Source organism: Chaetomium fimeti (genome assembly GCF_033439085.1).
Source record: "Chaetomium fimeti strain CBS 168.71 chromosome Unknown B0H64scaffold_4, whole genome shotgun sequence".
Taxonomy (NCBI): Eukaryota; Fungi; Ascomycota; class Sordariomycetes; order Sordariales; family Chaetomiaceae; genus Chaetomium; species Chaetomium fimeti.
Genome location: NW_026944332.1, coordinates 3,791,609 through 3,813,607, shown reverse-complemented (window position 1 = coordinate 3,813,607; position 21,999 = coordinate 3,791,609). Strand labels below are relative to the sequence as shown.

Genomic DNA, 21,999 nt, shown 5'->3' with positions numbered 1-21,999 from the left:
TCCACGTGCATGGCATGTAACATTGCTGGTCCCGTGTTTGCAAGGCATCATGTGTGTCTATTGTTGCCTCTTATCTGGTTTATGTCTGGGTAGCAACCGGTATGTTCACCGAGCCATGGGGTTATCAAGCCGCGTGGCTAATTATTTTGGTCGTCCCAACTGTGACTGCTCCCTCTAGTTTTGATGCACACTTACCGCGGTCATTGTCACTTGTGCCGTAAAAAAAACCACCTCTTCCACGGCTCTTAAGCACCCTCCAGTTTACCGAAGCGACCGGAAAACAATCTCGGTCCCAGCGTCACCCTCAAGCTGACCTCGATTATGTCCTCGCCTGTCCCGGATTGCCATGGGTACGATGCCTTCGGGCCCGGCAAAACGGTAGCCGTTATCGGTGCCGGAATCAGTGGCGTTTGCGCCGCTGCTCATCTATTGAAGCAAGGGCTCGAGGTAACTGTGTTTGAGCGCTCGGGCATTGCTGGCGGCGTCTGGCACTACGACAGGCGTATTTCGGAGGACTCGCCATACCCCAACAGCATGCCCTCACGAGGTGATTATCAATTATCACAGCCAGGAGAGTTTTCATACGCCACACCTCCGCCGGAACACAATGCCTATGTTGGCGATGCCGCGGGCAACCAAAATACTCGCGCCATCGCCGACCTCGAGGTGCATTTCTCACCACCCGGGCCCTGTTATGCAGGCTTGAAGAACAACGTCCCCACGCACCTCATGACTAGCGCGCTAGGTCCATGGCCGGAAGGAACCCAGCCCTTTGTTAGCCAAAGATACCTCGAGGAGTATGTCCAAACGCTGGCGAAGGACCACGGCGTAGACGAGGTCACGTCATTCCACACCCGAGTGGACGAAGTTCGAAGAACTGTTGACGGGACCAAGTGGGAACTACGACTAGTCGCGCTGGAGAAGGGGGATGTAGGCCCCCGACTTACCGAGCGAATCTCACATTTTGACCTGGTGGTGGTGGCATCAGGGCACTACAATATGCCCCGAATTCCCGACACCGAAGGGCTCAAGGATTGGAAGTCAAGATATCCTTCTCGGGTCATTCACTCCAAGCAATATCGGTCCCCTGAAGCCTACCGGGGTCAAAATGTGTTGGTCGTCGGCGCTGGGGTATCTGCCATGGATATCTGCCGTGAGATCAACGGTGTGGCCACTGACACATACCAAAGCGTGCGCGGTGGCAAATTCGACTTACCCGCATCTCTTCTACCGGAGACCGTCGTTCGGGTTCCGGAGGTTGCCAGATATGAGCTTCGCAGCGCTTCCGCCAGGAACGGGCAGCTCGAGACCGAGGCGCAAATCCCCGGATTCGTCGTACTGAAGGATGGAGGGGTCCTGGAGAATATCCACCAGGTGATACTGGCAACAGGGTATATCACATCTTACCCCTTCCTCCCGCAGTTTCACTCGGACGATGCGCCTATCACCGCGGCCGGCGAGGATCTGGTGGTAACCTCGGACGGCAACATGGCGCATAACTTGCACCGCGACATCTTTTACATCAACGACCCCACCCTGGCATTCATTGGGGTGCCATACTACGTGGCAACTTTCTCTCTTTTTGATTTCCAAGCCCAGGCCGCTGCTCGAGTATTTGCCGGCAAAGCCCGGTTGCCGGGCCGGGAGGAGATGCGGAGGGAGTATGAGAAGCGTGTGGAGGAGAAGGGACTTGGCCGTGGGTTCCACTCTCTGCATGCACCTGGCCTCGAGGTTGCGTACGTGCAAGAGCTTGCGGACTGGGTGAACGCCCATGCGGCGGAAATTGGAGAGCCGCCGATGCTAGCTCATTCGGCAGAATGGAAGGAAGGATATGACGAGTTGAAGGCCAAGGCGACGGCAGCATTTAAGTCGGGGAAGCGTAACGAGGAGGGAGGGAAAGACTGACGGGTTCTTGAGGTTACCTACCTAGGTACCTAAGGTATTCGCGAAACTACTCAACCGGCAATGGTTATTACCCGATTAGGCAGGTACGCTGCGCGATACTCGAGGCAGCGAGAACCAAAATCTCCGCCCTCAAGAAGGCGCACCAGTTCAGCGAGGGATAGCGACTGGGGTTAGGGTTAGACTTGATTTCATTCGTCAAAATAAACAATTGAACCTGAGCATCGCGTTCAACACAGAAGGGTGCTCTTTTGGTTGTGGACAACACGTTTGCTTCGTTGACGCTTCTAGTAAGCGGATACCATAGAAGAAGCGCTAAGTAGGTATCTACAAAGACTTGCTCTCAAAATACCTCGTCATTTGTGACCGACGATTGTGATAAAGGCCGTTTTGAGTCGAGCACTCGTCGAGTTCGGACTGCGCTTTGTTGCAGCGCCAATTTTAAGACAAAGGTGAGCAAGCCCAGTGCTTGGATCAATCCTGATCGGTTCCTGGCGTGTAAAAAGAAGCTCCACCCCTTGCCGAGCCACCATATTCAACTAGACAGCTCGCTGACGAAGCTAAAGGTTCATGGACGGCGAAGGCTCGATATAAACGGTCGTGCACAAGCTTTATCAGAGAGGAAAATCCTCCCACACAACAAGAAACGCGAGTCGATTAGTATGGCAGGAGATCAAGAGGAGCCCGAAGTCCTGGCACACGAACCCATGCCCAAAGGCTACAGATTCGTCCCCAAAGGCAACGTCTACATCACTAAGAATTGCCGCAAGAAGACACACGAAGCAGAGAGAACTCTTTACGTCGTTGTCAATAAAAAAGGAAAGCCAACGGGCCTACGGTGCCCCGCCTACATCCACAATGCCGTCATGAGCGAGAACAAGGCGACCGCGGCGCAGCGAGCCGAGGCGGTCCAGAAGCGGGACGCAGTCATTGAAGAGAACTTCGAGGAGGCGATAGTGAAGCTTTTTCCCGAGATCCCCAAGTCAGAGGTTCCGCAGATCCTCAAGCACTCGCTCAAGAAGCACAGCAGGCGCGTGGGGAGGACTGGGACGGTAGCCCTGCAAGACAGGGTGAAGCTTGCGGTGCGCGCGCACATCCGACACGTCCACACCGAATACGACGAGCTGCTCAAGCACGGCGCGAGTAGGCCGACTGCGAGGGAGAAGATATGGGACAGGCTGAACGAGGTTGCGAGGCAGTGGGGTGGGCGGCCACTCAAACTAGCCGTGACGGGACCCGTTAAAGATAGGCCGACGAAGAAGGGCAGGATGGCGATAGCTTCCGGAAAGAAAACGAAGGGCAGCGCTGAAGTCAAGAAGGCCATGGTTGACACGGCTCGTATGGCGACTCGTCGGAGGAGTCGCGAGGCACTAGGACTGTCACCACCCGCTATTCCGACGGCCCTGCAGGCAAACTTGACGCACACAGGTCTCCGCGCTCGCACACGTGGTACGGCTAGTGAAGTTGTGATGCTAGGGGCTGGGGATGACCTTGTGGTGGAAGACCTGGATATGAATACCGGTGACTCCTTCTTTACCAGCGGTGAAGAGACAAGCGACTATAACAGCGATGGCAGTGAGTGGAGTTGAAACTAAAGCAACATCAACCTGCGAGGTAGTGGGCTGAAGGGGGACGGTCTTACACAAGGGCTATTTTAATTATCTGTATAATTAGCGTTGGCCGGAAAACACACGCTGGAGAAGTAACAATAGGAACAAACAATTCTCGGCTTCGACTTTCTAGCATTAGGACTCTTGTAACACGGTGCTCGGGCAGATCCAAGCTAGAAGGGGTGATAATAAGCGGTAAAAACAACCACTAGGAGTACTAAGTTTATTTGTTAGAATCCCCGAGAGGCGGATTGAATGTCCTGCCCATATAAAAGTGAGATAATTCGGTATTTCCAAGATATAAAGATTTTCAAAAGCTCACCGGCCTAGCCCCTACATGGTCGAAGGGAGATAGCCGGCCGTGAAACCCCCGGCGGGGGTTTACCCCGTGGTGCAGCCCCGTGATGGCCCATCGGGCCGATGAGGGCTGCTCGTTTCCGAGGGCAAGGCACCAGCGTCCCAGCTCCTCCTCAGAAAAGCCCAGGGCAGCGTCGTGGCTCGAACCTGGACCTTCCGCAATATTTATTCATTACCAACCACAGTGAACTAGCTGCCCGTAGTCCTCGTTAGACATTGACAATGCGGACTTTTCTTACATTGTACGCGCGGCCAATTCTGGTATGATTGTCGCCTTGTCCACCAAACATATCGTGGTTCGTGTTCGGCTGTCCGCATGATGACAGCTGCTGTTGATCAGCGCCGTTTCGGGAAAATGCGCGTTGGGTTTTCCATGGTCCCGAATATTCCTACAAATGCATCAGTCTAAATTCGTCGATATTTCTCCCGGGTAACGGAGCTGGTTGGGGAAAGGTCAGCTAAGGCCCGGCACCACGGCACCGGCCTGCGCCGGCCGCAGCTTCCCCATCCGCAGATCCCCAACAAACCCCGAAACCGGCATATACAGGAGCACTCCTGCTTGCCGCCGGCCAGTGGAAATCTCAGACCACTTGATGACTGTATAAGACGACTAAACCCGGAGGTTGCCATCTGCATCTCGTCAAGAAGAACAAATTTGCGGTCTCCAAAGCAAGCATCCGAGTATTACCCAAGCAGTTCAACACCATGGCCAGCGAAAAGAAACCACAGATCACGTTCGAGGGTTCGTTGTGCGCTTTGGATACACGCCCATGCCCTGCTCTGACTAATGGAATGGGCAGAATACCTCGGTGTCACCGAGGCAGCATTCGAATGGGCGGACAGTTATGACTCCAAGGATTGGGATCGACTGAGGAAGTGTATCGCTCCCACACTCCGGGTACGTGGAAAACAGTGACGCGGCAGGAGGAAGGTTCCAAGGCGTTTCAACTGCAAATACTGACTTGCCTGCAGGTTGACTACCGCTCGTTCCTCAACAAGCTATGGGAGGCGATGCCGGCCGAGGAGTTCATCGCCATGATCTCAGATAAGTCGGTGCTGGGCAACCCGCTGCTCCGGACCCAACACTTTATCGGCGGCGCGAGTAAGTGGGACAAGGTGTCAGACACCGAAATCATCGGATACCATCAGCTGCGGGTGCCGCACCAGGTCTACACGGACGCAAGCCTGCAGGATGTCGAAGTCAAAGGCCACGCGCATGGTTTCAACGTACACTACTACAACAAGGTCGACGGAGTGTGGAAGTTTGCCGGCCTGTCCCCCACGATCAGGTGGTCTGAGTTCGACTTCGACAAGGTGTTTGCGAGCGGTCGCGACAGTTTTGGCGAGTCCAAGTAAGCTGGCGGCGCCGTTTTGCGTGGTCAATATTCTATAAATGGGGCCGGTGGAGGTTTATCCTGGAATGAACTATTCTTTTAAAAGACAGAGCCCTTAGTTAGCCAAACGAGTTGCATTGCATGTCGTTATTCCGTACGTGCCTCAGCTGGCCGATTGCGCAGTGTCCATTGGTTTCGGTCCTGGGCAGGGCTTGGCTAACAGGGACCTTGGGGCTCCCAGGGCCCGAATGACCATGATGATTGGCCAAACGGAAGACAGTGGGGTCTCGAATGCTTGATTGGACTTCGTCATTGCAGGGACAGCTCCCGTTGGCCTTTCGATTGCTTTCAACACATCTCGACTGAAGGCGGCGGCGCACTCGATACAGAGCTCGACCCCGAACCCGCTAGCTCCCAATGATAGGCCAAAGGTGACATTGCGCGCTAACCCTGCCGGCACGCAGGCTGCAGAGAAGATGCGCGAATTTATGCACTACATCACCAATGCCTTCTACGGCGCGACCGGTTGGAATGATGACAACACATACAAGGAGCTCAATGTCACGGCAAGAGGCGGGTCCTCCCCTCTTCCCGCTCTTGAATGCCCCTAGCTGACCGCGACTAACAGAGCTCATCGACTTCCCGCTCCCCCGAGGACTCCGTCTGACCCTGTCGTCCCTCGCAACCCCGCACTTCGCGACCAGCTACCAACTTGGTAGTGTAGGCATCGTTGATGGCTCCATTTCGTACCTCCACAGCTCGGTCCCCTTGACTGGTATCGCTGCTCGGTCGGACCGAATACCCTTACCAGCACTTCTACGATCGTACCGCCGGCTGCATGATCTTGCCTCGAAGGACCAACAACAGTACGTGGGGGCGGAGCCTGCGCCGACGGAGTCAACTTCCCCAGCCGCCCCTAGCGCCAACGGAGGTTCGGATGTGGATAACAACACCCTACTATACGGTCGTTTATACCTGCCGCAGTCGCTTCTCGAAGGCCTGGTTGTTCAGCGCTTCACGCCAGCTTTGCAGGTTCAGCTTTCGGCTGTCAGCGAACGCTCACTGCGGAATGGGGGTACCTTGCTCGGGCTCGTTCAATACGACAAGCGGAAGTACGGGGTCGAGGGGCTCGCTTCGACAGATGGCGGACTTCTCGGTGTCCGGGGACTGTATAATTTTGGGGGGGATGCGTCTTCCTCTGCCCTGAGCCCGCCCGTTGGTATATCGTCTTCCGAGAATAATGGCAATGGCCCTTCGGCGGAAAAAGAGAGGATATATGGCCGTTTTAGTGCCGGCGGCGAATTGTATTATGGAACCCTCAACAAATCCGGAGGCATGTCCCTGGGCGCGCGGTTTGCCACTCTGCCAGCACACCGAGGGACCCCGCTGACGGCAACGTTGACCATCAACCCCTTAATGGGGAACATTAATGCCACTTATGCCGTCCTCGCAAGAGAATACTGCTCGTTGGCTACGAAGATGGAGTTCAACGTCTACAGCTACGAGAGCGAGTGGGCGGTCGGGGTAGAGTTGTGGAGCAATAGAAGGCCAGCTGGCTTCCTTCTCGGTGCCAACCCCAATGACCAAGCCGAGCCCGTCCGGGAACCGCCCAAAAGAGCCAAGGAGAGGAGTTTCCAGGCAAAGATGGAATGGCGGGTGGACGACCCTGAGCCAGAGCCCACGGGCCCCGGAGCCGGTGGGAAGTCTGCAGGTGATGGGCCCAAGGAGGAGTATAGAGGGGTCCTGAAGGCGCGGTTCGACCAGAATCTCCGGTTCGGCCTGCTTTGGGAGGGCCGTGTCAAGTCACTTATTTTTAGCCTTGGCACTGGCGTAGATATGCGAAGGTTGGGCGAGCCGTTCAGAAGCCTGGGGCTGGAAATCCAATATTCCTCATGATGTTGTGGCCCTCAGCGTTGACCAGCGGCGCCTATGATGGCGCTCGATTCTTCGGCCGTTTCTGGGGTAAAGCGAGTTGGAGAGAGCTCGGGGGGACGTCGTTGCGGAGATCTTCGCGGTGGGCCCTCGAGCAACCTGATCCAACAATCCGGAAATGGGGGTCTTAAATCATGCTCCGCTGCGTGGTTATTCCCGACCTAGGGGCTACCAGGGCCGGGGGGTTGAAAGTCGCACAGGTCTGACTGAGAACCTTGATGGCCCGGCGCCGTGGAGTTGTCTACGCACCTTAGTCAGGAAGTTGGAGCCACCGAGTCCACACACACGACGAAAAATGGAGAAACTGTGCTATCAATGTCCAGTTCAGTTAGTTTTTGTGTTCGTGTTGACGGCACGGTTGGAGATAACGGCCGTCTTAACCCCTGTTCCAGCTGCCCTTGAAAAGGACACCGCGGCGGCCGTCAAGGTCTTAAGACGGGGCATACCACATCGGGCGCTGCGTTTTCCTTTTCACCCTGCTTTTCCAAGGCGCCCCCCGTTAGAGCTCTTTGGCTCGTATCTTCCCCTCTGAAACTGCGTCGATTTCAACTCCAACAGCATCTTGTCAACGACTCGTGCGTGAGACAACACCGTTTATTCCTTCCTAGGCGGGGGATGGAAAAATCGTTGCACAGCCCACCTTCCGTGAGTATTACGCTGACCATTTGCCTGCCCCCGTGTGTGCTGATGCAAGCCCCTTCCACAAGGCCTAGTTATCAGGGTACCCAACTCAACTCCAACAAATTCCTCGCTTTACCCTACCTACGTAGGCATCATTTAACTCTCTCGTTGTTGTCAAGAAGTCGACCTCGTCAACTTTCTACCTTCAACCAAGGCCCTGGGAACCACCCTTAAGTCGTTCCCGAGTGTGTGCGGTTTCGCAACAGGCCGTTAGCCCCTGAAAGTCATCGACTCTTGATTTGCGGCCAGCATCTCCGTCACTGTCTAACTAAGGTGTGTCTCAAGCCCGAGACGGCATACTCTGGTATCAAAACTGACGGCTGACCCCCAGCGAGACCAGACCATTCAAAATGCATCGGCACATTTACCGGCAGATATTGGTCGGCCGTGAGGAGGGCGATGCTGCCGCGGTTGTGACTGAGTGTGAGATTTCTCCCTCAAGCACGGATCATTGGGGCCTTCGGATTGCGTCCATTTTCGTCATCCTCATCGGCTCGGCGCTCGGCGCGCTTTTGCCTGTCTTCCTTGCAAGAACCTCCAAGTTCCGGGTGCCCAAGTTGTGTTTCTTCATCGCCAAGTACTTCGGCACTGGTGTGATTCTAGCAACGGCCTGGATGCACCTTCTCTCCCCCGCGTCTGACAACCTCCGCGATGAATGTCTCGCAAACATTCTGCCCGATTACGATTGGGCCATGGCTATCGGCTTGATGACGGTCATGGTCATGTTTCTCTTGGAACTCATCGTCTCGCGCTTCGACTTTGGCTTTGGCTCCGCCAACGGCCACGGGCACGGCCACACCAATGAGAAGGGCCAAAAAGTTAAGGACTTAAGAAGCCAGGCTGCTATGCGGCACTCCCAGGATGTTGAGACCGCAGGCTCGAACAAGTCGGCCGATGCTTCCTCGCCCGCTGGGAGCACTGTTGGGCCGGGCTTGTCTGACAAAAATAGAATCCCTGGCTTGCGCAACGACATCAGCTATCCGCCCGGCGGGGAGGACCACCTGGGCCACCAGCGAGACCATGTCGAAGGCGACGAGCATGCCAACTACGCCGCGCAGATCACAGCGATCTTCGTCCTCGAGTTCGGCGTCATCTTTCACTCCATCTTCATTGGCCTCACTCTCGCCGTCACCGATAACTTCATCATCCTCTTCGTTGTCCTGGTCTTCCACCAGACCTTTGAGGGACTCGGGCTCGGCGCGCGTCTCGGCATGGCGACCTGGCCACCCGGCGCCCGTAGATGGACTCCGTATCTCCTCGGGCTGCTGTATGCCGTCAGCACGCCGTTCGCCATTGGGATGGGGCTCATCGCGAGCAAGTCGCTTGCTCTGGAAGCTGCTACAAGCAGGGTCGTCAACGGTGTCTTTGATGCCATCAGCGGCGGCATCCTCATGTATACCGCCCTCGTTGAGCTGGTGGCGCATGAGTTCATGTTCAACCCGGAAATGCGGAAGGCGGGACTGGGGATGCAGCTCTCCGCGTACATGTGCGTTGCCTTCGGAGTCGGGCTAATGGCGCTTCTGGCCAAGTGGGCCTAATGAGCAGGCAAGCGACGTCTGCACAGTATACGGTATACGAGTAGACATGAGAGTATTTACGGTATCATGTTCTCAGTGGATTACGACGTTATTCGATTTGTTCCTTAATTCCGAATACCGTGGGGGGAATGGCATTGTCTCCGTGGCGGCCGGGACGCGGTTGCGAAAAAGGGGGCGTGGAGCACCGGACGCGGATGCTAGGGATGGGGGCGGAGAGCCTCCTTTCGTACGTAGTGGCTTCTTGATACCCACAGCGGCGGGTCTTTACTGGCGGCGTTAGCTGTTCTAATTACTGCCATGGCAATTGAGTTTTTGACCAGCTAAACAGACCGTTTCCACCGTCATGGATCAGTCTGAACGGATGCGCACGCAGTGGCTTTTATGAAGAGGACCAAGCTAAACTAATCTGAATGTGAAAACCTCTACCCTGCATATAGCACGCTAATGATCACTCAGCCTGTCCATCGACACCCCTCTTCCCTGATCGAACCCCTCGGGCCGGAGAACTATAACTTGCTGGATATAGCGAGGTCCGATGTAGGGTCGTCGACGAAACCAATGACCTGACAAACTCGACCTTTTGCAGCCGCTCGCCGAGCCGCGCGAGAATTGAGATAAAAAAAAGAACAAAAAGGAATATGAAGTCCATCCCATACGTACTGCGGCGGGTAACTCTTGTCGTAGAACCGCGGGCTGGAAGTTTGTCGTTTGCCTTTGGAATCTTCAATGATCCTTGATGGGTGGGAGAGAGCCTCTGCCGCCTCAAGTCTGAAGCAAGGATATGATGAGCGTGCCCCTTTTACTATTTGCCGCTGACAAGTCCCAGTTCTCAACCCCCCGGAGCTAGAACGTAGCCTATTTGCGGAGAACAGCTGACCACCTCAGGACGGGGCTGCAACATGGTGATATGTCCTAATGCGGGTGGCAGAAAGGGAAAACGCGGCGCCGGCGGCGTCTCAAGCCTTGCCAGCTCTCCGCCGCTGGTGGTGTTCCACAGCTCGCGCGAATGAACTCCTGACGCGCGTCCTTTCGAGTTTCGAGACCCTGGTTCGTGGTTTATCTCTCGCAGCCACCTTGGCACTTTTGCCATTGGCAACAAGCTTCTGGGGCCCGCACCGACAGCCTGCTCTCTTCGGCGTTGAGGTGGCAGTGGTAGGCGGATTGTATGCGAACCGCCCGAGGTCGAGAGCACTAGAGACGTCGGATACTCGATCGTACTCCGCTCGAACGCGGGAGCTCATCCCCGGGATATGGATCTCGACGGATCCGCGTATATCTAGCGTAGCGAAAAATCCGGACCGGCCTGCAATGGCTGAGATCGGCTCGCGTAGCTCAGGCGTGCTCGCTCGTTCTGAACCGTAGTCCCCAACCGGTCGAGGGACCGGTTTCGCGTACGTTAAACCCGTCTCGTCGTCGAGAAAATGTCTCTAGGCCTGGAAATAGGTTAGAAAGATAAGATAGAGATAGCTCGGGAATACGCTAAGATTTACCCTCGGTGCTCTGGAGATTGCTGGTAAGGTATTGGGCCTTGTGAATTCCCGACTTAGTCGTTGCTGGTCCTCGCAATCATTCCTCCGAAGGGTAAGGCTAGCGCCATCTTCAAGATTAGGGCCGGGGCTTGGTTCTAGCTCTACCATAGCGGTGTCTTCTTCAGAACCTTTGGATTTGGATCCCGTATCGTCATCGCACCGTTCGGGGCCGAGCTGGGTACCCCGTACCTGTTCAGCTCCGAACCTGCGCTTGCATCGATCACACGCGCAGCTCCGGCACCCAACAACATCTTGGCGATTCCTTTTGGTCAAAAAAGGGCGTGTTTCGACAAAAATGCTGATTCCCGTCACCTGTTTTATGCGATGCAAAAATCCCCAACACTAGTGCCAAGTAAATGTTAGCTCAGGGGCAAAGTCAAGGCTAATTCGGACCTCACATTTTCGCATGGCGTGTGATCTATAAAGACCCAGGCGGTTTTCCATGGGCTAGGGATAGTCATACCCCGCAGCTCGTGAACTCTCTTTAAATCCGTTGAACCAAGTACTGCTTTCAGAACGGCGATGACCCAGAATGTAGCGAGCTTCTTTTCCTGTGATAGTAGTTAGAACTTGAAGCGAACGAGGGCAGATGTTTGGGTCTCACCGCATGAGAGGCTACGAAACGCCCTCTGTGCTCGGGTTCCGGCTTCCCATTGTTATCCCTCGGGGAACAAGTCAACGTGAACTTTAAGATATGGGCCAGGTCTCGGACGAGTCGCAAGTATTTGCAGTTGTCTAAAACGTTTTGCCCTCTTCCAGGGTTGGCTCTCCAGCCGCTGACGGCAGCGGTCTTGACAAGTGGGTACGTAGCAGACGCGATGAAACCCGTCGTAGCCTTTTCCAAGTTCTCCTTGTCAATTTTGAAGATTAGATAGGGCCGTATGATGATAAGCTCGTGACCCTCCTTGAAGAAAAGCGCCCTCGAGCACTCATGCTGACCCATCTGCCGGCTACACAATGATTTGGCGTTAGTAAACGGCTGTGTGTCTTATTAGAGTTGGGAGGAGAATAAAACGGGGAGGGAACAAACCAGGACTCTAGCGCTGCTGGGTACCGAAGTATTTTTGAAATTGCCGCTCGTTTGCCCAGTTGTTCAGGGCCTACCTCTGGCAATCCTAGGCGCTTGTATATGTCGAACTTTGTCTTAAAGAAGCTCGCCTTCGAATAATCGCTGGCTTGATAGCCTCGGCGATCCCGGACACGGGGTGATCCCCCATTCCGTAGTAGAAGGTGCGCAATAGTCAAACGCCCCGTGAGGACGGCCGTCATCAACGGGGTTGCGCCGTCCGCATCGCCCGAATTCACGAGTGCGTTCTTGTTACGTTGCGTCAGGATCTTGAGGACGCGATCAGCCTGGCCTGATATGACCGCAATGTGCAGGTCACTCAGGCCGTGGGCCATGGGAGCCTCGGCTCCATCCATGGTGAGCTCTTGTAACGAGAAGCTAGCGGGTTTGGACTAGGTAGTTAGCATCACCATTCGGATTAACCACGTAAGGGAAAGAACACCAAAGCAAAAGGAAAGGAAACTGCACGCAAGACGCATGGTAATTGTGCATCATACCGGGTCGGATCGATTGAGAGATTGACAAACAGAGAAATCCACTCCGACTTCGAGTTGTAGTGGTCACTTCCAATATTGAACAACAAAGTCTCTAGCAGCCGGGTTTGAAACTGTGTTAGTCTTCAAGCGCGAGAAAGAGGGCGAGAAAGAGAGAGAGGGCGAGAAAGAGAGAGAGGGCGAGAAAGAGAGAGAGGGCGAGAAAGAGAGAGGGCGAGAGAGAGAGAGGGCGAGAGAGAGAGAGGGCGAGAGAGAGAGAGGGGGCGAGAGAGAGACGGTAAGAAAGAGAACAAGGCGCGGTTTCCTGAAACAAACAAGAACATTTAGCGTAGAGAAGCTTAAAGCTGAGAGTTTCCTGACTTCGTTTTACAGTTTACTACTGCGCGTTTGCACGGCGGGAAGGAAGAGATTGGCGGTGGCTGGAATACCACGCTCCGGGGGCGGGGGCTAACACGCAGTTGAGGCAAACTGACTGTGGAGGTAACCCAGGCCAGGCTTAAGTGATCAAGCAAGCCAGCAATCCCTTTTATGACGCCTAAACCAGATGCTACCGGGAATCATGACCGAGACCAACCCACGCAGTGCCTTTAGCTCTGTGCCACCCAAAGTACCCCCTGCTCACGCGAGAATGCGTTTACTCCTCCTCCTCCTCATCCTCCTCATCAGCCTCGGCAACAGTCTGTGCGATCCCTGTTTATCATTGCGTTAGATCCGATTAATACGGTGGAGGGCTGCATTGGGGTAACTCACGGTCCAGATCACGCTGACCCTGCTGGGTGATGCGGCGGCCGCCCTTATCCTCATCCTGCTCGAGGACCTGGATCTTCTCCAGTGACTGCATGATCTTGCGGTCGACGCTGCCGCTAGCATCAACGTGCTTTGATGGACGGGAGCCGCGGTTCTTGGCGCTGCCGTGGACCCTGCGGAGACGGCCGACACCGACGGTCTTCCTCAGGTAGACATGGCGAGCGACGGAAGCAGCGCGGACGTAGTACCAGTCGATATCCTGAGGGGGCATCTCCTTGGCGGGGCCGGTCTTGACGGTATCGACCCAACCTGCGTGAAGTTCGTGTCAGAATGCGGTTGCTCGATCGGGGTATCGCGGTCGCGTGTACTAACCGGGCACGGGGAGCTTGCCCTGACGCTTCAAGAAAGCCGCGTAGGCAGCTGTTCAATGTTAGCTTCGTGCATGGCCAAGCAAAATGCATTTGCAGCAGAGCAGAACTTACCGACAAACTTGTGAGCCTTTGTGTCGGCAGCAACATGATTAGCAAAATTCCGTCTTCAGAGATCTTTCGACCCCCTCACGCCTGCTCCCTTCATCTTCCAGGTTGCTGCTGTGACGACCAGCGGTCCATCACGTCGGCCAGGACGAGCTCTGCCGGCGAGACTCGAGGCGGCTGGGACAGCGAAAGAATGTTCGGGTCCGGGTCGCAGAGGCCAGTTATGGCGGAGAACTGCAATAACTTACATCGACATCGCGAACGCTGACACCTCCAGTCATGTTGGCGGTAGTTGTGAGGGATTTGGGCGGGAGATGATAGGTTTGGTCGTTCGTGATGTTGCGAGGAGTCGTCGAGGTGGAACAAGCCGCAACCGCAATTGACTGTAAATTTTCGAGTGGGGAAAGGACTTGGCAAAATTGCGAGCATCTTTTAGGGCTTTGGCCCTCGGGGTGTGGGCTCCCAAATAACCCTAACCCCCGTGGCCTTATCGAGAGTTGAGAGACGCCCGGGCGGGCCTCGTGAATGCGGGCGGCCTGCCATCTGAGGCTTTTGGCTTCTATCTCAGTCCCAAATCTCCGTCTTCGAGGCCTACCGAAAGACAACCTCGCAGTGCTTGGCCTCTTACAGGTTGACACCGTATGTGCTTACAGATTACTTGACCCACGAGGTGGCCTCTCCCCTTAACAAAGCACTTATGTAGACGGTCGGCGGCCCGGTCTGTCTCGGGATTGGAGTATCAATATCGATTGGAACAGAGGCTGGAGATCGGCCAAAGGGTACGATCCTCGTTGTAAAACCGGCGGGAAGTCCTCGAGTTGGCTGCTTTGGGGTTGTTGGGGTTTTCAAGTTCTTTTCTCCGAGAGACAAGGGTGTTTGCAAGACATTGTTTCTGCCCCCGATCACTTACATAACCACAGAGATGAGTGATGATCTCTGGGGAATCGCGGAACGGCAGCCCATCATGATCTTCGAATCGTGAAGTTCAAAAAAGTCGGGAAAACGGCATGGGCCGGGGAGGCGAATGCAATGAACCCCTTGTCACGAATTGTCAAACATGAGACGACCGCTGTTCCTGTCATCATTTGCGGGTCCCAAGCGTGGGTTGTGGGACCTGTCTCGACGGCCTTGGCACCCCTTCTGACAGGTCCTGTTTCAACATCCCGGTTTACTTTCCCGCGACCACGCCTCGAGCCCGGTAGGTTGCATGCTGGCGCTGGGCAGGATATTCGTGATGTGCCACAGGGGTGTTGTTCTTTGACTGCCAACCAAACAAACCGAATCCCCCTGCCTGTTGAACCGCACACATGCAACATGCCGCCATGGGCCTGAGCTGTTTCTCTCGCATCCTCGTGTGTTTCTCCATCACTACCACCTGCCATTGCTAGGGTGTTTTTGAAGGGCCAAGTCATTGGCTCCGAGCCGCTCTATCCGGGCCTGTGGTTCGAACTGCACACTGGCTGCACGACTTCGGCACGAAACGGCCGTGTAAGTGAGCCTGCACGTCACGGAGGACATGAAACTCTAATTTGGGAACGAGGGACTCACCTGATCCTGAAATGGGAGTTGCGATTGCAACATGGGATAGGCACACCAACTCCTCAGGCTAGCGCCTAAAGTTCCTGAGTATGAAGCCATCATCGGGATAAGTAGCCCCAGCCGGCCGCTCCCCTTGTCGTCGGTCCCTACCACTGGTCTCTCATTCGGATGGTTGCCGCTGGTGTGTGATCTGTGAATAGAGTCATTCCTTCCTTTTCACTTTCCTTTCGCTTCTTGACCTGCCTGCTGGGCGGGCATTCATTCCTTTCTTGACCTTCGGTACCCGTTGATCACACATTCTCTTTCGTGTTCCCCGCCTTACACCATGGTCTCTACTCTGCTTTCGCTACTCGCATTGGGTGCCCTTGCTGGAGCGACTCCTTTCCGGGTTCGGGCCGTTGATTCACTAAACGAAGAAGCCACCGCGGAGGCTCACCAACGCGATGACGGCGCGACCCGTGCCTTTTCTGATGTTCAGATCAAGGTGCGATTTTGGCGGATACGGTGGTAGTTGAGTTAAAGTTAACTGGTCATGATTATAGACATCGGACGGAAAATGTCTTTTTGTTGACAAGCTCTCCGGCGACTTCCGTGCCAACCTGACTCCCGTTCAGGTCGCCGACTGCGGGTCGACTGACGGGCAGGGCTGGGACGTTATTACGGCAGGAAAACATGTTAAAGGCGACAATGTTATGCTCATTGTCAGCACTTTAACCCAGGCCTGCTTCAATTTCGACCCCCGCCGGCCGGCGGGTAACCAGGTTTTGCTGTTTTCCTGTGGCGGCCGGGCTGGTGGTGGTAAGGGGACTTCTAAGGGTATCCTCGGGATCAGCGCGCTAACGTACTTCTAGAAGGAGAGGTGGCGGACTCGCAGCTTTTTGCCTTCGATGGTGGCGCTGGCCCTCTTTCTCTTCAGCCCCAGAATGAAGCGGGATCTTGCCTCGTTGTCAAAGGCAAGGCTATTGACATCGCTGGGTGTACCGATGGTGGTGCTGGTCAATTCTTCACTTTCGGTGATGCCGCAGGAGGGGGGGGCAACAACGGCGGCAACGGCAACGGCAACGGCGGCAACGACAACAACAACGACAACGGCAACGACAACGGCAACGAAAACGGCGGCAATGGGGAGGAGTCATCTTCGACCTGCACGAAGTCTACCCGCACAGTGACTGTTGCTCCAACCCAGACCGAGGGGAACGCGGGGGCCCAGACGACAACAGCTGCGCCTGCAGAAGGCGGTGGCGGCGGCGGCGAGGCCGGGGATATCCTTACGGTGAACCCCACGGAGCCGGTACCAGTGTCCGGGGCTGGCGGTACCTTGCAGCCGACAGCGGCGGCGGAGTCGCACCAACGAGACGAGACAGCCGAACGAGCTTTTAGCGGCGTGTCGATCCGCGCTCCAAACGGGCAGTGTCTCTTCGTCGACCCGACAGCGGGCGATTTCCGGCAGAACTTGATCCCCGTTTCGCTGGTGGACTGCACTGGGTCCCCTAACGAGAAGTGGGATCTCATCACCGAGGGCGAGCACAACACGCCCAATGCCGATCAGCCTGCCGTTCTTGCTGTGAGCGCATTGGTAGGTCTTAGTTTGGTGTTTGGCCGGGTGGATAGTGAGGCTAACTTTTCTCTTTGTAGACCCAGGGCTGTATCAGCTTCGATGGGAGAAGGCAGGAAGGCGATACCGTCACCCTGTTCTCGTGCGGCGGTCGCGCCGATGGTGGTATGTATTTGTTAATGATACTTTTGCCCTCGGTTACACTAACAGCATTATAGATGGTGGAACGGATGGCAACCAGCTGTTTCCCTTCATCGGCCAGACCAGCTTTGCGTTTGCGCCTGTGAAGGAAAACGGCGGGATTTGCATCCTGCCTGGCAACGATAGGCTTGAGTCAGGGCCGTGCCCTGATGATGGCTCTCAGTTATTTTCCATTTTTGAGTGAACGGAATTCGGCATTCACCCATGCTGTTGGACCATTTGCCCGAGTGTGATGCTTGGTTTCAGGGGTTAGGGGGGGATTGTGTTGGGTCTTGGGGCAGCTCTTGGCTCCCACAGTTGCATTGTTCAATCTTCCGACGCTGGTGTCGTACCGAGGGTCTTCCATTCTTGTAGAATTTCATGGGGCAGATGTACATACATACCTTTACCTGGATTGTTTCACCGTTGCCACTCTACTTTGGTGAAACACTCCCTACCCACCTAATTGAACTTTTTCGAGTGTCGTTGATCAGCAGCGAACACCGACCAGCGGCTGCGGGGGAAGCTTGCCCCGCTTTCGCCGGGCCCCACTGCTTAGGATCTCCGGGTCCTCGGGGGCTTGCTGACATCATCCCGAAATTTTGCTTGCCGCAAAAACCGCTCGGCAGCCGACGTGACGATGCACCGAAAACCCGGCGACGACGGACATCACCAACCTTAACCTTCGTATGCCGCGACTACGCTGCTCCAACGCGCCCGCAACGGCAACCCTTTTCATCCAGCTCAGTATGCGCCGGCAGGCCGTCTTGTGTGGGCTCCCGATCCTGGATGTCCTGCTACCCGTGCCTTCCCGGGCAGCCCGCGCCCCGTTCATCCGCGCCCATCACGTTGCGTCGGCGGGAAGAATAGCCGATGCGCATCGCCATGCGCCATCTCCCACCTCACTGGGACATAGACCAGGTAGAGGCGAAACACCACCCAGCGTGATACCGAAGGCCCGGACAACGCCACTCCACCCTCTCTCGCGCCCCTTCAGTACCTCCTCTCCGCGGCGTGCAACCCACGCCATCTACAACCCCCAAGTCGACGACGATGGGAAGGATATGGTATTGGAAATCACCCAGCGCGCAGCGAAGGTACTTCACCCCCCACCTCCCCGGATAATCCCATCTTTATTTTCTAGCGTTGACTAATCCATCACCACCACCCTCAGCGCCTCTCCCAGATCATGGCCAAAGACGCCAACCCCAACCTCGCCCTCCGGATCCAAGTCGAAAGTGGTGGGTGCCACGGATTTCAATATCTTATGAAACTCGTGACACTGCCCCCGTCACTCCCTACTCAGAAATCGTCCCCCCCCGGTACAGACGATGACTCGGCCGCTATCCACGAGGACGATACCATCTTTACATATGCCCCCGACGGCAACCTTGCGGAAGGAGACCTGACGGCGCCCAAGATCATACTTGATTTTCCCTCGTTGGAGTTATTGAAGGGCAGCAAGGTTGACTTCACCATGGAACTCATTGGGTCGCAATTCAAAATTGTGGACAACCCTCTCGCGACGAGTAGTTGTGGATGTGGTACAAGCTTTGATATCAAAGTATGACACAACTACATCTCTTCTAGAACCGGCTGAGGCATGGGCCGACAGACAGCGGTACGGAATTGTACACTACTACATAGACACGGAAGGCATACAGGCAGTATTGATGTCAGGCGAAGGCGCTGGCAACTCTGTAGATTCGGTCGTGTCCCAGGCAACGGCAGTAGACTAGAACAGAAATCTTGAGGGTGAATCAGATGTGGTGCGCAAGAACGACATCGTGTTATATTCCTTCCCTGTGAGCCACCCTGGCTGTCACGTTAAACGCCGAGCACCCATGCCACTCATGACCAAGACCAAAACCGCAAACCACCCAAGCCGCCTTTTTTAGTTCATTTGCCGGATCAGGGCGTTGATGTGCTCCTCCCGGTTACCAAGGTCACCACCCTCAATGAAGTGCTTGAACTTGCGGGTGCGGAAGCCGCCGTTGGGGTTGCTAAGCTTGAAGGGCCACAGGAAGTTGGAGGCCTGCTTGAAGTTGGGGCCGACGGTCATGATTTCGTGGATCAGGTCCTCCATGCAGATGATGCCGTACTTGCCAAGGTTCTCCTCAATGATCGCGTTGTCGGTGAGGGGGATGCGCTGGCCGTTGATCTTGCCGTATCCGCGCTTGTAGATGAGCTCCTTGACGCTCTTGAGGTTGGGGTAGCCATAGGCAACCCACGGCTCGACGACCTTGATCATCTCCGAGGTGGCCTTGGTAATGCGAACGAAGACGCCGTTGTTGATTTGGAGGAGACGAAGAAGCTGAAGGATCTTGCGCGGCTTGGGGGGGATCTTGTTGATACTACCACCGAGTTAGCGACCAGAACGGGGAAGACAAGCGAGAGTGCGCTCTTACCCCTTGATGCGGATGACGAAGATCAGCTTGGCCTCAGCGGGGACGTAGAAGGAACCATCCTGCTTGGCGACACGGTTCAGGCGGATCTTCTCGCGCTCGGCATCGCGGTACTCCTTGACGTACTTCTCGGCACGCTTGAAGATGACGCCACGCTTCTCCTTGTTGGCCTATGAATTATGTTAGCAACGCTCTGCTTCATGGCTACATCCGCGTTGCAAAGGATCTTCCAGAGAGTTCGATCAGACCCGAAAGATGGTTAATTTAGCAACAGCATTGACGTTGGTCTAGTCGCTAGTTGTGTTGTGCATCACATCGTTCTCAGGAAGTTGCAAGGCAAGGGGAAACCAACCTTCTTCTGCTTGTCCTGCTCGGCAGTGCGCTCGGCGCGCGCCTTCTCCTGCGACTTGCGCTTCTTCAGGAGGGTCTCGGGAACCAGAACATCGTTCTGAGTCGGGACGGTCCTGCGCGTTTAGATTAGTACGTAGTCCGACATACCGCGGTATGTGGTAGAGCGCCGGTGGAGAATTGCTGCTCAAGCGCGACATTCTCTCGTGGCTGACTCGACTGCCAAACGTTGACCGATGGGAAGCTCTACGGGAAGGGCGCCATTAATGGCAGCACCGACGCCTCGAGTCAAGTACCATCTCGCAACACACCTTGGATAATGCCCAAGAAGTTCTGCTCGCGTTGGAGACCAAAAGCTTCGGCCAGGACACAGGGTCTTGTCATCGGCTGGCACCAAGCGGCACTGAATTCAAGGGAGAAGGTAGAACCTTCAGCCCCAACACCCCGCAACACATCTCTCAGTCTGCAGGCTGGATCGAGTTCAAGCCTGGAGGAAAGAGGGAGAATTGCGGGAGGGATCGAGCTGGAGCGATGCCCGGTTCAAGTTTCGAAGCCGGGAAGAGCATCCAGTGAGAGGACCACGCCAATCTGCAGAATCTCGTCAAGTGACACACGACGATACCATTCAAAAAGCCAAGGAAAGGAGTCAGGGTGAGGCATACGTGGGAGCCATCTTTGCGGATTGTCGACCTCTGCGGTGTGCTGAGGTTGTCGTCTGCTCGGTTCACGATCGAGGAAAAGAAAATTCGCTTGGTGGGCACAAGAAAAACCTCGAGGTAGTCGCGAAAAGTGGAGTCAATGCACGAAGGCACTTAGGGCTTGAGCACAATCCCCACAAAATTCCTGCCTTCTGCTGCCCCTCACCGCCAACCTTGGTCGGGCATTCTTTACCGCACCCATCAAAATTCCGAGCAACTTTGCAGCAACAACGAACGGAACCAAACCACCAGATCACGACAAAATGGCCCCCCAGAAGAGAGCTGCGCGCCCCCCCCAGGAGAACATCTCCCTGGGTCCCCAGGTCCGGGAGGGCGAGCTGGTTTTTGGCGGTGGGTAACTCCTCCATATTTGCGATCGCCACAGCTCGCTAACAAATTTGTTTATAGTTGCCCGCATCTTCGCCAGCTTCGTAAGCCGCATTTCCCGCTACGAAATGATTCGAGGCCACTACTGACTATGAAAAAAAAGAACGATACCTTCGTCCACGTCACCGATCTCAGGTGCGTATCCCGCTGAACACCGGGCAAGAGAAGAGGGGTCGTTTGCGACGCTGTGTCCCGTATATATTCTCGATTTGTGGTCTCGAGACTAATGCCCTGGCTGTTTATAGCGGCCGTGAAACCATCTGCCGTGTTACTGGTGGCATGAAGGTCAAGGCCGACCGTGACGAGTCGTCTCCCTACGCTGCTATGTTGGCTGCTCAGGACGTCGCGGCCCGCTGCAAGGAACTCGGCATCACTGCGCTCCACATCAAGATCCGTGCTACCGGTGGTATGTTTGACTTTCCCCCATTCGGATCGAGACGGTTGCTAATATCTGGGTCCAAAGGTAACGGTACTAAGACCCCCGGTCCTGGCGCCCAGTCTGCCCTCCGCGCTCTGGCTCGTGCCGGCATGAAGATCGGCCGGATTGAGGACGTTACTCCGACGCCCTCCGACTCGACCCGCCGCAAGGGTGGTCGTCGTGGTCGCCGTCTGTGATCGATCAGACTGTGGTGGTTGCCTTCTTGGGAGGGTATCGGTTCTCGGTTGGGTTTTTGCTGCGGAGTTGACAAATACGAGGAGAACGGCATGAGATTGCCTGGTCTCCAGATCCTGGCCTTTGTCCTGCTTATGGCACACTTGCAGCACATGAGTAGAGAATTAAGACGGAGCTACAGAGGTAGCCCGGGAAAACGCTGCCTTGCGTTGAGGTCACTACCTGCAGCTCCGAGTTATCGGTTCTTCCCGGAAAACAATCATCACCGCGTCACCTGTTTCGTGCCCACCTTTTCCGGCTGCCATCACACCTTTCGAACCGCTGCGTTCTGAAGTCGACGGTCTCTGCCGAAGTGATGGGTTGTTTGTGGCTGGATCTACTTTTTTCCATGTGATACCCGAACACCCACATCACGCAAGCGACTGCGACTCGTATGAAATCAATGTGCATTTCCCCTCTGCGTTTTGGACTTGTTAAACACAGTCCCCAAAGCCTGGGGTCGACAGGCGGCTCCGCGCACTAGACGCTTTCTGGTCTGGTTACTTAGGATAGTTGGACAAGTATAAACCGGAGTCTAGGTTTACGGGGCAACGTGATGCCTCCTCAGC

General features: G+C 55.4%; 11 protein-coding genes across 11 annotated transcripts; 8 read left to right on the top strand and 3 right to left on the bottom strand.

The window, feature by feature from the left end:
• Positions 1–321: 321 nt before the first annotated feature.
• B0H64DRAFT_424761 (uncharacterized protein) lies at positions 322–2,087 on the top strand (the record flags this gene model as incomplete). The annotated part of the gene is made up of 2 exons (XM_062805660.1): positions 322–1,761; positions 1,805–2,087. The coding sequence occupies 2 exons, from the start codon at positions 322–324 to the stop codon at positions 1,841–1,843; spliced, it is 1,479 nt and encodes a 492-aa protein (XP_062659842.1). The 3' UTR covers positions 1,844–2,087.
• Positions 2,088–2,147: 60 nt separating this feature from the next.
• Positions 2,148–3,618, top strand: B0H64DRAFT_397928 (uncharacterized protein). The gene is made up of 2 exons (XM_062803916.1): positions 2,148–2,354; positions 2,469–3,618. The coding sequence occupies exon 2, from the start codon at positions 2,565–2,567 to the stop codon at positions 3,489–3,491; it is 927 nt and encodes a 308-aa protein (XP_062659841.1). The 5' UTR covers positions 2,148–2,354; positions 2,469–2,564; the 3' UTR covers positions 3,492–3,618.
• An 893-nt stretch (positions 3,619–4,511) lies between these two features.
• On the top strand, positions 4,512–5,329 carry B0H64DRAFT_397925 (Scytalone dehydratase). Its single transcript, XM_062803915.1, has 2 exons — positions 4,512–4,767; positions 4,842–5,329. Exons 1-2 carry the CDS (start codon positions 4,657–4,659, stop codon positions 5,223–5,225), a joined length of 495 nt encoding a protein of 164 aa, XP_062659840.1. The 5' UTR covers positions 4,512–4,656; the 3' UTR covers positions 5,226–5,329.
• A 350-nt stretch (positions 5,330–5,679) lies between these two features.
• B0H64DRAFT_417778 (mitochondrial distribution and morphology protein 10) lies at positions 5,680–7,266 on the top strand (the record flags this gene model as incomplete). Its single annotated transcript, XM_062805265.1, has 3 exons — positions 5,680–5,776; positions 5,832–7,047; positions 7,125–7,266. 3 exons carry the CDS (start codon positions 5,680–5,682, stop codon positions 7,264–7,266), a joined length of 1,455 nt encoding a protein of 484 aa, XP_062659839.1.
• Positions 7,267–8,166: 900 nt separating this feature from the next.
• On the top strand, positions 8,167–9,354 carry B0H64DRAFT_374424 (Zinc/iron permease; the record flags this gene model as incomplete). The annotated part of the gene is made up of 1 exon (XM_062802333.1): positions 8,167–9,354. One exon carries the CDS (start codon positions 8,167–8,169, stop codon positions 9,352–9,354), a length of 1,188 nt encoding a protein of 395 aa, XP_062659838.1.
• Positions 9,355–11,812: 2,458 nt separating this feature from the next.
• B0H64DRAFT_374423 (uncharacterized protein) lies at positions 11,813–12,305 on the bottom strand (the record flags this gene model as incomplete). Its single annotated transcript, XM_062802332.1, has 2 exons — positions 11,813–11,833; positions 11,988–12,305. 2 exons carry the CDS (start codon positions 12,303–12,305, stop codon positions 11,813–11,815), a joined length of 339 nt encoding a protein of 112 aa, XP_062659837.1.
• Positions 12,306–12,682: 377 nt separating this feature from the next.
• Positions 12,683–14,044, bottom strand: B0H64DRAFT_397918 (ribosomal protein S19e). Its single transcript, XM_062803914.1, has 5 exons — positions 13,915–14,044; positions 13,673–13,688; positions 13,563–13,610; positions 13,194–13,499; positions 12,683–13,133 (listed from the first exon to the last, which is right to left on the bottom strand). Exons 1-5 carry the CDS (start codon positions 13,945–13,947, stop codon positions 13,078–13,080), a joined length of 459 nt encoding a protein of 152 aa, XP_062659836.1. The 5' UTR covers positions 13,948–14,044; the 3' UTR covers positions 12,683–13,077.
• Positions 14,045–15,304: 1,260 nt separating this feature from the next.
• B0H64DRAFT_167653 (uncharacterized protein) lies at positions 15,305–17,387 on the top strand. The gene is made up of 5 exons (XM_062798714.1): positions 15,305–15,689; positions 15,748–16,003; positions 16,057–16,781; positions 16,841–16,925; positions 16,979–17,387. Exons 1-5 carry the CDS (start codon positions 15,531–15,533, stop codon positions 17,143–17,145), a joined length of 1,392 nt encoding a protein of 463 aa, XP_062659835.1. The 5' UTR covers positions 15,305–15,530; the 3' UTR covers positions 17,146–17,387.
• Positions 17,286–18,686, top strand: B0H64DRAFT_167699 (uncharacterized protein). Its single transcript, XM_062798715.1, has 2 exons — positions 17,286–18,037; positions 18,115–18,686. The coding sequence occupies exons 1-2, from the start codon at positions 17,630–17,632 to the stop codon at positions 18,508–18,510; spliced, it is 804 nt and encodes a 267-aa protein (XP_062659834.1). The 5' UTR covers positions 17,286–17,629; the 3' UTR covers positions 18,511–18,686.
• Positions 18,627–20,544, bottom strand: B0H64DRAFT_397906 (60S ribosomal protein L7). Its single transcript, XM_062803913.1, has 4 exons — positions 20,356–20,544; positions 19,698–19,809; positions 19,349–19,515; positions 18,627–19,294 (listed from the first exon to the last, which is right to left on the bottom strand). Exons 1-4 carry the CDS (start codon positions 20,364–20,366, stop codon positions 18,835–18,837), a joined length of 750 nt encoding a protein of 249 aa, XP_062659833.1. The 5' UTR covers positions 20,367–20,544; the 3' UTR covers positions 18,627–18,834.
• Positions 20,545–20,654: 110 nt separating this feature from the next.
• Positions 20,655–21,393, top strand: B0H64DRAFT_321454 (40S ribosomal protein S14; the record flags this gene model as incomplete). The annotated part of the gene is made up of 5 exons (XM_062800511.1): positions 20,655–20,742; positions 20,800–20,822; positions 20,882–20,913; positions 21,024–21,184; positions 21,242–21,393. The coding sequence occupies 5 exons, from the start codon at positions 20,655–20,657 to the stop codon at positions 21,391–21,393; spliced, it is 456 nt and encodes a 151-aa protein (XP_062659832.1).
• Positions 21,394–21,999: the final 606 nt, after the last annotated feature.